The sequence below is a fragment of the Rhinolophus ferrumequinum genome (assembly GCF_004115265.2).
Source record: "Rhinolophus ferrumequinum isolate MPI-CBG mRhiFer1 chromosome 15 unlocalized genomic scaffold, mRhiFer1_v1.p scaffold_54_arrow_ctg1_1, whole genome shotgun sequence".
NCBI classification, from domain to species: Eukaryota; Metazoa; Chordata; class Mammalia; order Chiroptera; family Rhinolophidae; genus Rhinolophus; species Rhinolophus ferrumequinum.
The window spans coordinates 253,233-266,171 of record NW_022680357.1 but is presented as its reverse complement, the minus strand read 5'-3'; the positions used below and the strand labels follow the sequence as shown (position 1 = coordinate 266,171).

The 12,939-nt window shown below is 56.0% G+C and overlaps 1 protein-coding gene across 3 annotated transcripts; it reads right to left on the bottom strand.

Moving 5' to 3' along the window:
• Positions 1-445: 445 nt before the first annotated feature.
• PRSS36 (serine protease 36) lies at positions 446-10,246 on the bottom strand. Of its 3 annotated transcripts, none has more exons than XM_033102089.1 (15): positions 10,089-10,245; positions 9,757-9,792; positions 9,522-9,554; positions 9,136-9,298; positions 8,430-8,716; positions 5,731-5,897; positions 3,938-4,187; positions 3,708-3,837; positions 3,094-3,350; positions 2,848-3,011; positions 2,223-2,460; positions 1,974-2,115; positions 1,428-1,693; positions 1,229-1,350; positions 446-964 (listed from the first exon to the last, which is right to left on the bottom strand). In XM_033102089.1, the coding sequence occupies exons 1-15, from the start codon at positions 10,123-10,125 to the stop codon at positions 686-688; spliced, it is 2,571 nt and encodes an 856-aa protein (XP_032957980.1). In that variant the 5' UTR covers positions 10,126-10,245; the 3' UTR covers positions 446-685. The 3 variants fall into 3 exon arrangements, with proteins under 3 accessions (XP_032957980.1, XP_032957981.1, XP_032957982.1); XM_033102091.1 differs by having other exon boundaries at positions 792-964; positions 1,234-1,350; positions 10,089-10,246; XM_033102090.1 differs by lacking the exon at positions 9,522-9,554 and having other exon boundaries at positions 454-964; positions 10,089-10,246.
• Between the last annotated feature and the right edge of the window lie 2,693 nt (positions 10,247-12,939).

Below are 12,939 nucleotides of genomic sequence, written 5' to 3'. Positions count from 1 at the left end.
AGGATACAAATGTGGTGTGTGTACCGGGGACACTGGAGGTGTACACCTTGGGACATCGTTCCTCAGGTGAGTCGATGGGGGCGGCCCCCTGTAGGTACAGGACATGGTAAGTAGACCCTGGACTTCCAGACTTCTGGGTCTTTCCTCCAAAGACCCTCACCCTCAGTCCTTCCTGCTCTTGGGAGAGGGGCAGCAGGGTCAGAGCTCAGGCTCAGGTGTCCCGCAGGTGCTGGGGAAGCTGATTCCATTGGGGAGGTGACACACACCCAGCTGGCCGCCCCACCACCCCCGCTCTGGGGCAGGAATGAGGGACAGCTGCCACGTACGTTATCAGGGACATGCTTCCTGGGAGCCCAAGGCCTGACTCAGGAGGGAGGCGCCCTGTGCCTTGGGCTTCCCTTGAGCTCCCCAGCCTGCCCTCAGCAATGCCACAAGGCCACGTGTTTGTGTTGACAACTTTATTGTCTGTTCCTGCTGCCCCCAAGAATTCCTGGGCACAAAATAGCTGGGCACTGAGACCCAATTATCTGAAGCCACTGCTGTCTAGGTGGGTGGGGAGTTCTGGAGGTTCTGGCAAAGGGAACGAGAGCCAGTTAGGTCACATTCCAGGCCCACTGGGCGGGAAGTGGAGGGCTGGAGGGGATGGCGCAGGAAAAGGGGAGGCGGCCCAGGGACCCAGGCCCCCTCAGCCCTGGATCAGGGGTGTCAGCAGGAGCAGGAACAGAGCAGCAGGAGAAGAGCCTGAGGCCCCTGCCATGTCCATGGGGCAGAGGTGGCCGCCTTCAGGGGGCCAGTAGGGGGAGCCACTGGGGGGGAGGAAATGGGCCTCTCCCACTGTCTGGGAAATCCAGGCCTCGTCAGGGCCAGTGGTGGCAAACAGCTCCCGGCTTCCTGGCACAGCCATGCCCACGAGGACCCAGGAGCCTCCCTCAGTCTGGCACAGGAGTGGAGGTGCTGAGGTCACCTGCAGAGTCAGAGCCAAGGCCGTCTCTTACCCTCCCTCCTGGTCCCCTGTACCTTCTCTTGGGGTCCAGCCAGAAAGCCCTACTTGTTTCCATCCTCAGGCATCCGGGACCCTGGTCGCTCTCCAAGGTAGCCAGGGAGCACTGCTTCCTTCCATCTGGGGCCCAGCACCCACGAACCCCAACCCTGCTCTCTCTCTCTCTAGGGTCCCACTGCCCAGCACTGCCCCTCCTTTCCCTGGACCAGGATGCTCAGGCCCTTGTACCTCACACCTTTCTTTCTGCCCCTCTTCGTACAGGACACAGAGGGTCCCAGAGGGCAGAACGCCCTGATAGAGGCAGTGACAGAGGCGTGGTGTCAAGATGGAAACAGCAGCGGCTACAGGGACTGGAGACAGGAAAGATGGTTGTCCCTGGGGTTCTGGCCTCCAGCCTTTCCTCACCCCCAAGACCCAGGGTTCTCACCTCGGTCCCGGGGGTCCTTCCAGCCCAATACCCAGCAGGTGGCCCCCAGGGGGAGACCCCCTGGGTGAAGGCAGATGGATAAGGCTGAAGGGGAGGGTTCCACCCGGGAGTCCAGTTCTAGGAGGGCCAGGGGGGGCCGAAGTGCCAGGTGCCGGGGCAGACGGATGCTGATGACCAACCGAGATACCTGGTGGCCCTGTGGGAGGGGGCTGGCCCCTGCCCGGCCCAGGTACACTTCAATATAAGGCACTGTTGTAGAGCCTGGCCTGTTGGAACAAGGCCCAATGTCACCTCCTAGCCACTCTCCCACCCTCACCCCTGGCCGGTAAAGTCCTTCCCAGCCTGGGGAAAGCGTGGAATGAATCTCCAGGGTCATTCCACTAACTCCTTCATTATTCCTCCTTCCAGATCTGTCTGTCTCAACACACTTCACAGCAGTTTCCCTGTGCTGTAGGAGCCCTACAGGGAGTGTCCCACTATTTCAAGAGTCCTGTGGCCTATCTCCCAATCGTTCCCTCTTGCCGATTGGAGATGGATGAGACCCACCTGAGGATACAGTGAGTGGCTGCCAGGACCCAGCCTGGGGCCACCAGGATTCCAGTGCAGACTCGTTCACCAGCCACATGCACCTCTGCCAGCCAGGGCCACAGGAGCCCCACGGGAGCAGGCTCTGGCCTTAGGCCACAGGCTAGGGAGAGGAGGTAAGTGCCTCAGTGGGGGCCCCACAGCAGAACCCTGAAGCCCCTACCACAGCGCTAAGCACTCACGAGAACTAAGGCCCAAAGACCTGCTCACCACCATGCTCTGTGTGGAGAGGACAAGTCTGTGTCTCAGTCTCCTCGCCCTCGGGGCCCCAGTCCCAAGCCAGCTGGTCCTCTAGGTAGGCTTCCCGAGTCACATGGCTGATCCATGGACCGTGAGTCTGCAGAGGGTGGAAGGCTCTGGGACGCAGGCAGCCACTGGAGAAGTCTCTGATTCCAGCCAGGAACCAGGTCCCCTCCTCCTGGCACAGAAGACTCCAACTCGATTCGTTCTGCAGCAAGAGAGTGTGTGTTACCAACCTCTGCGCCCCCACGTGCGTGTGCGTGCGTGTGTGACAGTTGATGAGAGGGTATTAAGGGCCCTGGGGCTTTCCTGAACCCCACATTCTCCCGTTCTCGGACACAGGTTCCACTTCCTCCAAGCCAGGCTCCAATACTAATCTGGATAAGGGGTAAACCCGGGGGCAGGGAGAATAACCTCCAGCGCCCAGGGCCCGCCTCAGGCCCCTCCCTCCCTAAAGTCCTCCGGGCCCAGGCTCCGCCCCCAACGCATTCTGGCCCCGCCTTGACCCCGCCCCCGCCCTGAAGCGCTCAGTCCAGTGCCAGGCCCATCTCTCTGGGACCCACTCAGACGCGTAGGCTCCGCCCCCGCCGCTCACCCAGCAGCGGCCCGCCTCCTCCTCCTCCCAGTAGGCGGGGCAGAGCTCGTGCGGCGGGTCTCCCGGCGGCGGCACTTTCGCCCCCTGGTGGCCGTACAGGCAGTGACACCACCAGCCGCCTAACAGCTCGGCCTCCAGCAGCGCGCCGCGGCCGGGCGCAGGTTCTGGGAGAGAGAAGGGAAGGAGCCCGCACTGCAGCGCCGTCGGGCCCCGCGCCACCCCGCCCCGCGCCGGGCCCCTGCTCACCGCCGCGGCCCCAGCGAGCCAGGCGGCAGCGGCTCCCGGGCAGGAAGTAGTGTTCGGGGTGAGGAAGACACACGGGCCTCGGGGCCGCGCTCAGGTTCACGGGCGCGCGCAGCTGCAGCAGCACCAGGTCAGAGGCGGGGTCCCAGGAGGCGTTCTCATGCTGCACGAGGCGCGCCACCTGTTCCGCGCGCGGGCGCGAGGGCAGCAGCACGCGCCAGTTGTCCAGGTGGTGAGGCGGGGGGTCTGAGCCGCTGAGGCTGCGGGATGCGGACACTGGGGACGTGGGCCAGAGCCTGCGCGCTCCGCTCGAGACCCCGCACCCCTGGCTTAAGCTCCACACCCCAGGCTGGGAACCTGCATCGCCGGCCTGAGAACTGCGCACTCAGACCCCCGCATCCTGGACCGAAGTTACTACCCCTTTACTCGCCCCCGATAGACTAGGACCCCACTTTGCGAGTTGGAGCCTCACCTACCAAGGAGAAACCTCGCTCTGCACTCCACTCTGAGGTGTCCCCCCAACCCCTACCTGGCCCAAGGGCTGGGGCCAGATAATAGTGTCTCGGGCCGTTGGAAGGAGGGGCAAGAATCTGTCTGAGACGTGGGTTTTCACTCACTCCAGAAAGCAGCTGGCAGGTGCCAAGACCCAGCTTTCAGACACCAGCGTCCCATGGCAGGGTCTGGATCCTGGCACCATCACCTGAGCCTCCCAGGGCCAGGCCCCTGGCCGCGGGGCCTTCCCGCACTCTGAAGGATGAGAGGCCTGGGTCAGCGGGCCCCTTGAACCACCAACACTTTCCATCCCAACTCCCATGTCTAGCAGACATCTGGGGGCCTGCCACCTCACCTGGCAGGGCGATGGTGCAGTTCTCATCCATGGGCTCCCAGGCGCCTGATTGGGGCCCCTGGGGCTGGATGGGAAAGGCAGGTCCAGGATCTGAGCCCATCACCTGGTCTCGGATCCAGGCCTCATAGGGAGCCACAGCAGTGAAGACTCCGGGGCGGTTTCTCCGTCCACAGCCAAAGCCAAAGCTGGTGATTCCTGCCAGGAACCATCGGCCGCCTTCCTCACATACCAGCGGCCCCCCAGAGTCTCCCTGATGAAAGATGATTCAGTGTCAGGGGATCAGCCCAGGGACCCACCGGCTTATACTGTGCCATCATGCAAAGGTCCTACACCTCTTGTTGGCCCAACATACAGCCACCTTCTCCTAGGAATCGACCTTGGCTGCGTTATCTTCTGCGTTCCCTACAACTCTAAACAGAAGAAAGGCTGATGACGAACAGCCAAAGCCAAGAGCGCCACACTGATGGCCATGCCAGAGGGCCTGCAGGGCTCACTCGGAGCCGAAGGATTCTTGTTCAATGAAGAGTTCAAATGACGGCTGGCTGGGTTTCTAAGTTCACCCACTTGTTAAAGTAAATCAGAGGTGCCAGCATCTAGGAGGAAGAGGCTGTTAGAAATAGGAAATTTAAAGGCAGCAAGAAGAGACAGTTTGAAAGCAAGTCAGAAGGAAGAACTACCATGAACAGACACAAAAACAATGGTTCTAGGCTGTTTAATCCTTCCAGGCATTATCCCTAAGACGTCAGAGGCAGTGATACAGAGGTAGTCCATCACTGTGATCTGAACCGCGTCACGAAGGAGGCTCAGAAACAGGCTCTAGAACTGTGCTGTCCAACATGGCAGACGCTAGCCACAGGTGGCTATTTTAATTAACGTTAAATAAAATTAAAAATGTAATTCCTCAGTTACACTAACCACATTTGAAATGTTCAGGAGCTGATATGCTGGTGGCTACCACCCTGGACAGCACGGATACAGGACATTCCCACCGCTGTAGGAAGTCCTACTGGACAGCGCTGGTCCAGAGGAATTTGAATTGTTTGCTATCCTGTTCAAGAAGCCAGAGAATTATTTATGTCCATGGGTCCTGGACCCTCATAATTGGGAGGGATCCTGAAGACCATTTGGCTTGAATCCCCATCACCATCATGCATGCTGAGTGCCCTAAAAAAATGTGTGCCATTTGAGGAAGGTTTCTGGGGAAAATGGTTAAACTATACTATGTTTTGGCCTGCAGCAGGTTATCTGGACAATTCCCTTCTGTGGAGGAATAATTCATTTTAAATATGACTATTACCTACTAAGTTACAGGCGCTGTCCTATGGGCTGGGATGTGGGATAATAATAATTAATAGCAATAGCTAATATTTATTTAGCTCTTATTAAGGGCCATATGCTGTTCTGAGTGCTCTTACATATACAAATTCATTTAATCATAACCATCCTATGAAAGAGGTAACACTATGTTCTCCATCTTCCAGGTGACAACGTCTGGACATAAGAGACGTTTAATAACTTGGTCGAAGTCACACAGCTAATAAGTGGTGGTGCCGAGCTTCAAGTCAGGCTGAATCACTCTGGAGTCTGGTACGCAACCTCAGTGATGTGCTGTCATCAATAACAGTGCCCACTCGTTGAATCCCGGGTCCTGTCCATTTAGAATCAGTCCTATCCATTGGGAATCTTGTCCTCTTTTTGCAGATAAGGCTCACAGAGACCTGTTTCTCACACTGCTTCCTATTGGTTAGGGCTCTGCCTAGCCTTTCCAGGCAGGTGCAGGGGCCTCCCCTCACCTGGCAGGTGTCCTTGCGGCCCTCTGGGTAGCCAGCACACAGCATCCCTGGCAACAGCTGAAAAGTGAGGTTGAAGGGTCCTGGCCGGCTGTAGAGACACTGACAGGCAGCCTCGCCCACCAGCCTTAGCTCCACTTCCTGCAGTACCCAGGGGAGAGGCAGGGGGTCTGTGGGCGGAACCAGAGAGAAAATGCTGTGAGGCAGGTATGGAGTCCCCCACTCCCCAGGGCTCAGCTATGTCGCCTCCAGCTGCCTCCTGGGCATCTCTACCTCGATGGCCTGTGGCACTTCAGCCCCCACATCCAATGCCAATTATTGTCTCCTGCTCCTCTCCGTCCTTCTTCCTACATCCCCGTCTCAGGAATGGCACACAGTGAGAGCTACTATGGACGGTTGTGTACTATACAAAGGTACCCAGCCAACAGAGGACATGTGGGGGCTAAAAGCACTAAGCTTTCAGCCCTGATTGGGCCGTGTTGGTCCTGAGAGGGCACCCTTTTCCAAGAAGATGCCACATACACTAGACGCAGTCCTGCACCAAGGTGCCAAGCGTGGAATCTGGGTGTCGTCCAGTGAGCCCCCAAGTCCAGAACACCTCATTTGTGACTTCTGGGTAGGGCTTCCAGGCGGGAATTCCTGCCCGTTCTCAGGAATTTTTTTCGCTTTCCCATTCCCGAATCCCGAGATGTAAACTGTTTTCTGTTCTCCACGATGCATCGTTTCCACAAAGTGGTGGCTGATACTACCAACCATCTGGGTTCAAGGAGCCGATTTTCCCAATTTCCCCGGCCAACTTTTCTCGGGATTCGGGAACGGAAAAGGGAAAAAAATTCCTGAGAACGGGTGGGAATTCCCACCCGGAAGCCCTACTTCGGGGCATGTTCACCGTGACAGCCCTAGTCCAGGAGGCATAACCTTGGGCCTGGATGATTGGCCCGGCCTCCTCACGGGTCTGTCCCCCAACCCAGCCACCACTTGCTGCTGTCGGACAAATGTCATTAAAGCCCTGCTCTGCTCTTTCCAAGAACAATCAATGGATCCCACTGTCTAAACGGGAGGCCTCAGTCCTTTCCTGAGCTGAACCTGCTTCCAATGGAGACAAAGTCTCAGCATCCAGAAAGGGTGGGGGAGAGTGTGGACAGACCCCCTTTTCTCCCCACCTCCAGACCTGAGAGGTCAGTGACATCTGAGGCTATACTGTAGGGTCCACCAGGAAGGTTTAGGGATTGTCTTGGGGATCCCTGGCGCTGGTGGGGTGCTTTGGCCGTCAGTCTGAGGAGGCCTTCAGCTGGTGCTTGAGGTCTCTGTTGCCGCTGCCCCCTGCACTCCAGCTTGGCAGCCTGGCCCTTCTCTATCGACTGTGCCTCACCGAGGTCCCCAGGATGGCCTCTATTTCTCCCCACCTTCCTGTGATGCCAGCTTAGATTCTGACTTCACAAAACCTCCACAAAAAATTGGCTCTGGGTGCCGATTGTCAGTGTAGCCTGGTCCCATCCACACAGACTTCCTAGGTGTTCAGACTGACCCTTCCTTGTCACCTCCAGCCCCGATGGGGCACCTGCAGCAGTGGCTGTGGCATCTGCTCCCAATGCATCCTACCTAGGGCCCCGGGCACTGCAGACCTGGTCACAGTAAGTGCGGAATTATGGTGGGGACTTGCTGACAGGGAAGGTTAGCATTGGATAACAGGTTTGATGGGGAACGTAGGTCCGTTTCTCCCCAGGCTGCCTGACGTGTTTGCTTATTCAGCTACGTGAGTGTGATTGCCCACTGGAAAGTAAACTCTGGGAAGGCAGGGATTTCGCTTGTTATGTTCATGGCACAGCTCTAACGCCTAACTATCTGCTGAATGGATGCAAGACAGGCTGAATTAATGAGGGGAAGCACGGGGGAGACAGGAGGTGGGGCGTAGAGATGAGTGGGGGGGAGGGGAGGAAAGAGGGCAGAAACTGATATTTGCTGAGCGCCTGCCATAAGGCTGGTGCTGTGCTTTACTGCCGGACCACTTAGCTCTTTCACCTTAAATGATTTCAAGATTTTTTTCCCCAAAATATGTCAGAAATCCACAAAACCCAAAAAATTGATATTTTGACTATTTTATGCATTTAATAATAACAATTTGAGCTGCTTTGTATATAAATGACATTTTTTTATGTTTAAATTTCGGGTATATTCATTCGGGTATATCTGACCGTCGCGGCAAAAGGGTTAGGGTAAAACTACCTTAAATGCACGAATTACTGCTGTGCTAGTCACTGTGTTATAAACTTTACGTGGATTTTTCTCATGTAATCCACCCAGCAACCCCATGAAGTGGGCACTATTTTCCTTAAATTTCAGAGGAGGAAATGGTGAACTGCTTTGTCTGAAATAGCAAAGCTGGGATGGGAACTCGAGTTCTGATCCTTAATCCGGGGAAGAAAGAACTAGAAGGAGAGGTAAGGATGATTCAGGGATCTTAGTTTGAAAGCCCTTGAGGAGGAGGACGGATGGAGATTGGCGCAGCCCTCACCCTTGGACTTGCAAACCCCGTCCCCAGCCTCGCCCCGTGAGCCCCACTCCCGAGGCCCCACCCCCGGGGCGCGCGCACCTGGGGCCCTAGATTTTAGGACGTGCCGCCAGGTCCGGCCCAGAGGATGGTTCTACAAACTCCACCTCTCGGATAACCCACCCCTGGGGCCCCCAACCATCTCACTCACCCGCCTCTTGTACGTCCCCCCAGCCGGTGGCCCAGCAGGCCGTGCCGTGGACGAAGCGGTGCGAGGCGCGGGGCAGGCAGACGGGCTTCACGGTGGGGCCCAGCCTGGCGGGCGAAGCCAGGCGCAGGAGGGCCAAGTCGGCGCCCAGCTCCACGCTGCTATAGTTGTCGTGCACCAGGATGGCGGCCACTGCACGGACGTGCGCGCCGTCCGTGGGCCGGTCCTGGGAGTGCACGCCCAGCAGTACCGACCACTCCTCCATGGGCTCCATGGCCCCTGTCCCGTTGCTGCGCCAAGGAGGGAGCGGGTTAGATTGACCCTAAGGAAGGGACAGACCCTCATGGGGGTGGGGGCTCGAGCCTGGAAGAAGGTGGAGTCTGCAGGAGCCCGGAGGGTGGGGGCGGAGTCGGATCCATTTTGGTGGGCTGGGGCGATGGACGTTCTAAACGCGTGCGGGAAGAGCGGAGCCGGTTCGGAGGTGGTTGCTTGGTGAGGCGGGGAAGGTGGAATTCAGACTTGGATATTGAGTGAGGTGGTGGGACCCGTCGTCAAAACACTCAGAACCAGGACACCCGCGCAGGGCACCTAGCTTGGGGGAGGGCGGGGAGGCGGAGAGGGGACAGCCAGTCTCCAAGTGAGCCTGAGTCACGCTGCCGGCCGGGCTTGGCTTTCAAAGGAGAGGGGCAGTACAAGGGCGAATACTCACTCCACGAAACAGTGAGCAGCGGAGATGACCCAGGAGGGGGCAATGAGGGAGCCCCCGCAGACGTGGCCCCCGCCCAGGTGCAGGCTCACCTGCCATGGCCAGCTGCCCGGCTGCGCGTCTGAGCCCCCCACGATGCGGTCAGAGGGCTCAGGGCGACCGCAGTCTGCAATGGGGTGCAGTGGGGGTCACCACCCGCCCGGGGACCCCCACGCCGGAGGCCCAGGTAACTCAGGACAAAACCCCACCCCCCACTCTGCTTCAGTTTGCCCCCCTGAACAAAGAACAAAGAGGATCTAGGCACTTATAAGTTTCTGGTCATTTCCGCCTCCCTCATTGCCCAGCCAGCCTTAACCTCTTTTAGGAGCTGAGACCACCCCCCTCCTTACCCAGATCTTCAGGTTCTTGGGTAGGACTGGGAGCTGAGGGGCAGAGGGCAAAGAGGGGCAGAGGCTGGAGACTTCCAGACCCTGACAGTGCCCTGCCCTCATCTTCATTCTCCATCCTCCACCCTCTTCCCCAATTCCCTGCCCTTTCAGCAACCGCCCACCCCACCGGCTTCTGTGCTACCCCTCCTATCTTGTCTGCCTCTGTCCCTGACTTTCCCCAGTCCAGCTGCCTTACCTGAGTCCTGGGAGACTCCTGGGATGGGGCTGATGGCTGGAAAGAGGGAGGCAGGAAGCGGCTGGAGACACACACTTACGACACACCCTCCGTGGCTCCCTCCCCAGGCTTCGCTGCTGTTCCTCGCCACTGCAGCCAGGCCTCCTTTCCCCTCCTCTCATACCCCATTCCTCTCCCTCCTGATACCTCACACCTTCTTCCCTCCTCTGACAGCCACCTCCCCTTCCTCTTGTGACACCCAAGTCCCTACGCAGAGCCGAGGGTCCTGCTTTCCATCTTTCCAGATAACAAAACCAAGGTCCCTTGCAGCCCATCCCATCTCCTGAGGTTACCGAGGGTCACCAGTGGGAGAAACAGGTGCTGGAACATGGCACATCGGAGTCAGCGGGAGGCAGAGATGGGTGAAGTGTCTGCTGTCTGCCACAGCGCTGTCACTGTCTGGGCACCCAGGACTCTTGATGGTCCCAGGAGCAGCCCCACCCTCCCTGGCCAGAGCCCATCCCTGGGAATCTGAGAGGATCTGGGGCTGGAAGGGGGAAGTAGGGAACCTGAAGGCCCAACCCAGAGCCCTGTCCCATCTCACATCTCTGGAGGCCCCGTCTGGGAGTGGGAGGCAGATGTCCTAGATCCAGGACACCTGTTGGGTGGGGGAGGGAGGAGTGCAGAACCCTGTGAACATATAGGAGGAAAGCGTAGCCAGGCATTGGGAGGCCGATGTTCGGGGTCCTCAGGGAGGCAGGTGGGCCCTTGGAACAAGGGAAGTGGCCCCTCATTGGCATGACTCACCCGAGACCTCACCTCTTTTTGGGGTGCGGCTACCCTAGTGGTTTGGGCTTTTCGTCTCACACAGCTCTGGTTACTGGCGTTGCTGGCCACGTCCTGGAAAGGAGCCCTAGGGAATTCAATCCCATCCTAACAAAAGGATCACAGAGGCCGGCAGGTTGGGCAGGTACAAGATTCTGGGAGGAGGCTGGGCCGGCTGTCAAGGTCGGGAAAAGTCTCCACCCTTCTCTGTGTTCCAGTGAGTTCTCTCCGGTGTTCTGTCACTCTGTGTGACCTTGGGGAAGTCACTCAACCCCACTGAAGAAACAGATGGCATCTCAAAGTGGCATTGAGGAGAGTTTAATGAGGGAACTATTCGCAGAGGTGTAGGCAGGGTTAAGGGAAACCAAGAAGGGACGGTGAAGCAGCTGGGGGCTAGCAGTAGTGGAGAGCCCTGCCTGACGAGGCCAAAAGACGGGGAAGTTCCTGGAACCCAGAAAGAGAGAGCTGCAGATGTAAACGAGAGCCATCCAAGCAGTGCCTCCCATGGACAGCAGCCTCTATCAAACTGGCTTGGCAGGGAGGGCTGGGAAATAAAAATCCCCGTCCCCCGCTCTCCTCCTGTTGTCTGATCACCGGCCCGCTCCTCCCTTCATCTGAAACCTAACAGAAGCACAGGTACCCACGGTGTGGCCCATAAATGTCATGCCCTGGGGAAACAGATGAGGATAGAGAAGGGTGGAGAGGGAAAAAGGAGGGTGAAGAATAGAGTGAAGAGATAAAATGGAATCACTGAGGTCAAGCTGCTCAATTATTAACTTGATTGACGTGGGCTGAAGCACCAGGAAACGACTATTTCTGTTTTAAACTGACTCTGGGAACTTACTTAAGCTTCTGAACTTGACGGTTCGGCCTCGATACTGGGAGGCACATCAGTGTGTTGTGTGTTAATGCCTGGACATCCGTCAGGCCTTCAGTTAGCCATCTGCACGCCCTCAACAAGAAAATGTTCTGTGGTCTAGACCACTGGACACGTGATGGATACATCTTGACTCAATCAGGGGCTAAGAATGCAGAACTGATTCTCCTCAAGAAGATACTGTTTACTTTGCCCTTGGAACACTGGGTGTTGCCTAGTTGTGTTTTTGGTTTGTAAACCCTAAGAACCTTAAATAAACCTTTGTCATTTTTTTCTTTTTAAAATTTTTGTTTTTTTTATTGGGTAACTGTGTTTTTTCCAGGACCCATGAGCTCCAAGTCAAGTCGTTGTTTTCAATCTAGTTGTGGGGTGGAGGGGGGGGGGCGCAGCTCACCATCCCATGTGGGGAATCGAACCGGCAACCTTGTTGTTAAGAGCTCATACTCTAACCAACTGAGCTAATTGGCCGCCCCTTGTCATTTATTTCTAGCAAAGCCTCCTGACTCTTTTTGAGAATGTCTGACAAGGGTCCAACAAAGAATATCCACACACACATATCTATTTTCTTACTAATAATATAAGCTAATAATAATATTACTTTGTTAGTCCAGTTTCCCTAGAAAACAGAGGCCTAGGGAAAAGCTACGTGCTGGCTTTATTGGGCGCAAGAGAGAGAGAGGGAAAAGGAGAGGTGATGTGGGAGGTTGGGAATGCGGACAGTTGACTGGATTCAACTGCTCATCTTGGCAGCCTTTGCTAGCCCATGGCAGACAAGGAAGCTAAAGTTAGTGGTACTGGTAACACAACCCTGGAGTTTCTAAGTCCCCTCGGGCACTCATTTGTAGGCATTAGTCCCTCCAAGGATAAAGAACCAGTCATTTATTCTGCAAACACTCAGAAAAATGAGGCAACTGGCATTGTTTAAAGGTCGGGAAGAATACAGTATGTAGGGCAATTAAAGCAAAACATGCAAGCCATGAAGCTCCTCACCTGCAAACTGCTCCAATTCAGTGGTTCTCAAACATTTTGGGCTCAGGACATCCTTGCACCCTAAAAATTATCGAGGAATCCAAAGAGTGTTGGCTTATGTGGGTTATATTTATCAATATTTACTGCATTTAAAATTAAAACCGAGAAACACTTAAAAGACGTGTGAATTCATTTAAACATCATAAATGAAAACATATTCATATTCTCATATCAGCTTTTGCATCCAGCCTTTTGGGGTATCATGTATCAAGTAACCCTACACTGTAGGAGGCGGCCTGTTAGCTCAGTTGGTTAGAGCATGATGCTCGTAACACCAGGGTTGCCAGTTCGATCCCCACATGGGCCCCTGTGAGCTGCACCCTCCACAACTAGATTGAAACAACTACTTGAGTTGGAGCTGATGGGTCCTGGAAAAACACACAAAATAAATAAAAGTTTAAAAACAATAAAAAATAAAATAAAAACCTCCACATGACATCATGGAAATAGTTTTGGCCTTGGGCACCCCTTGA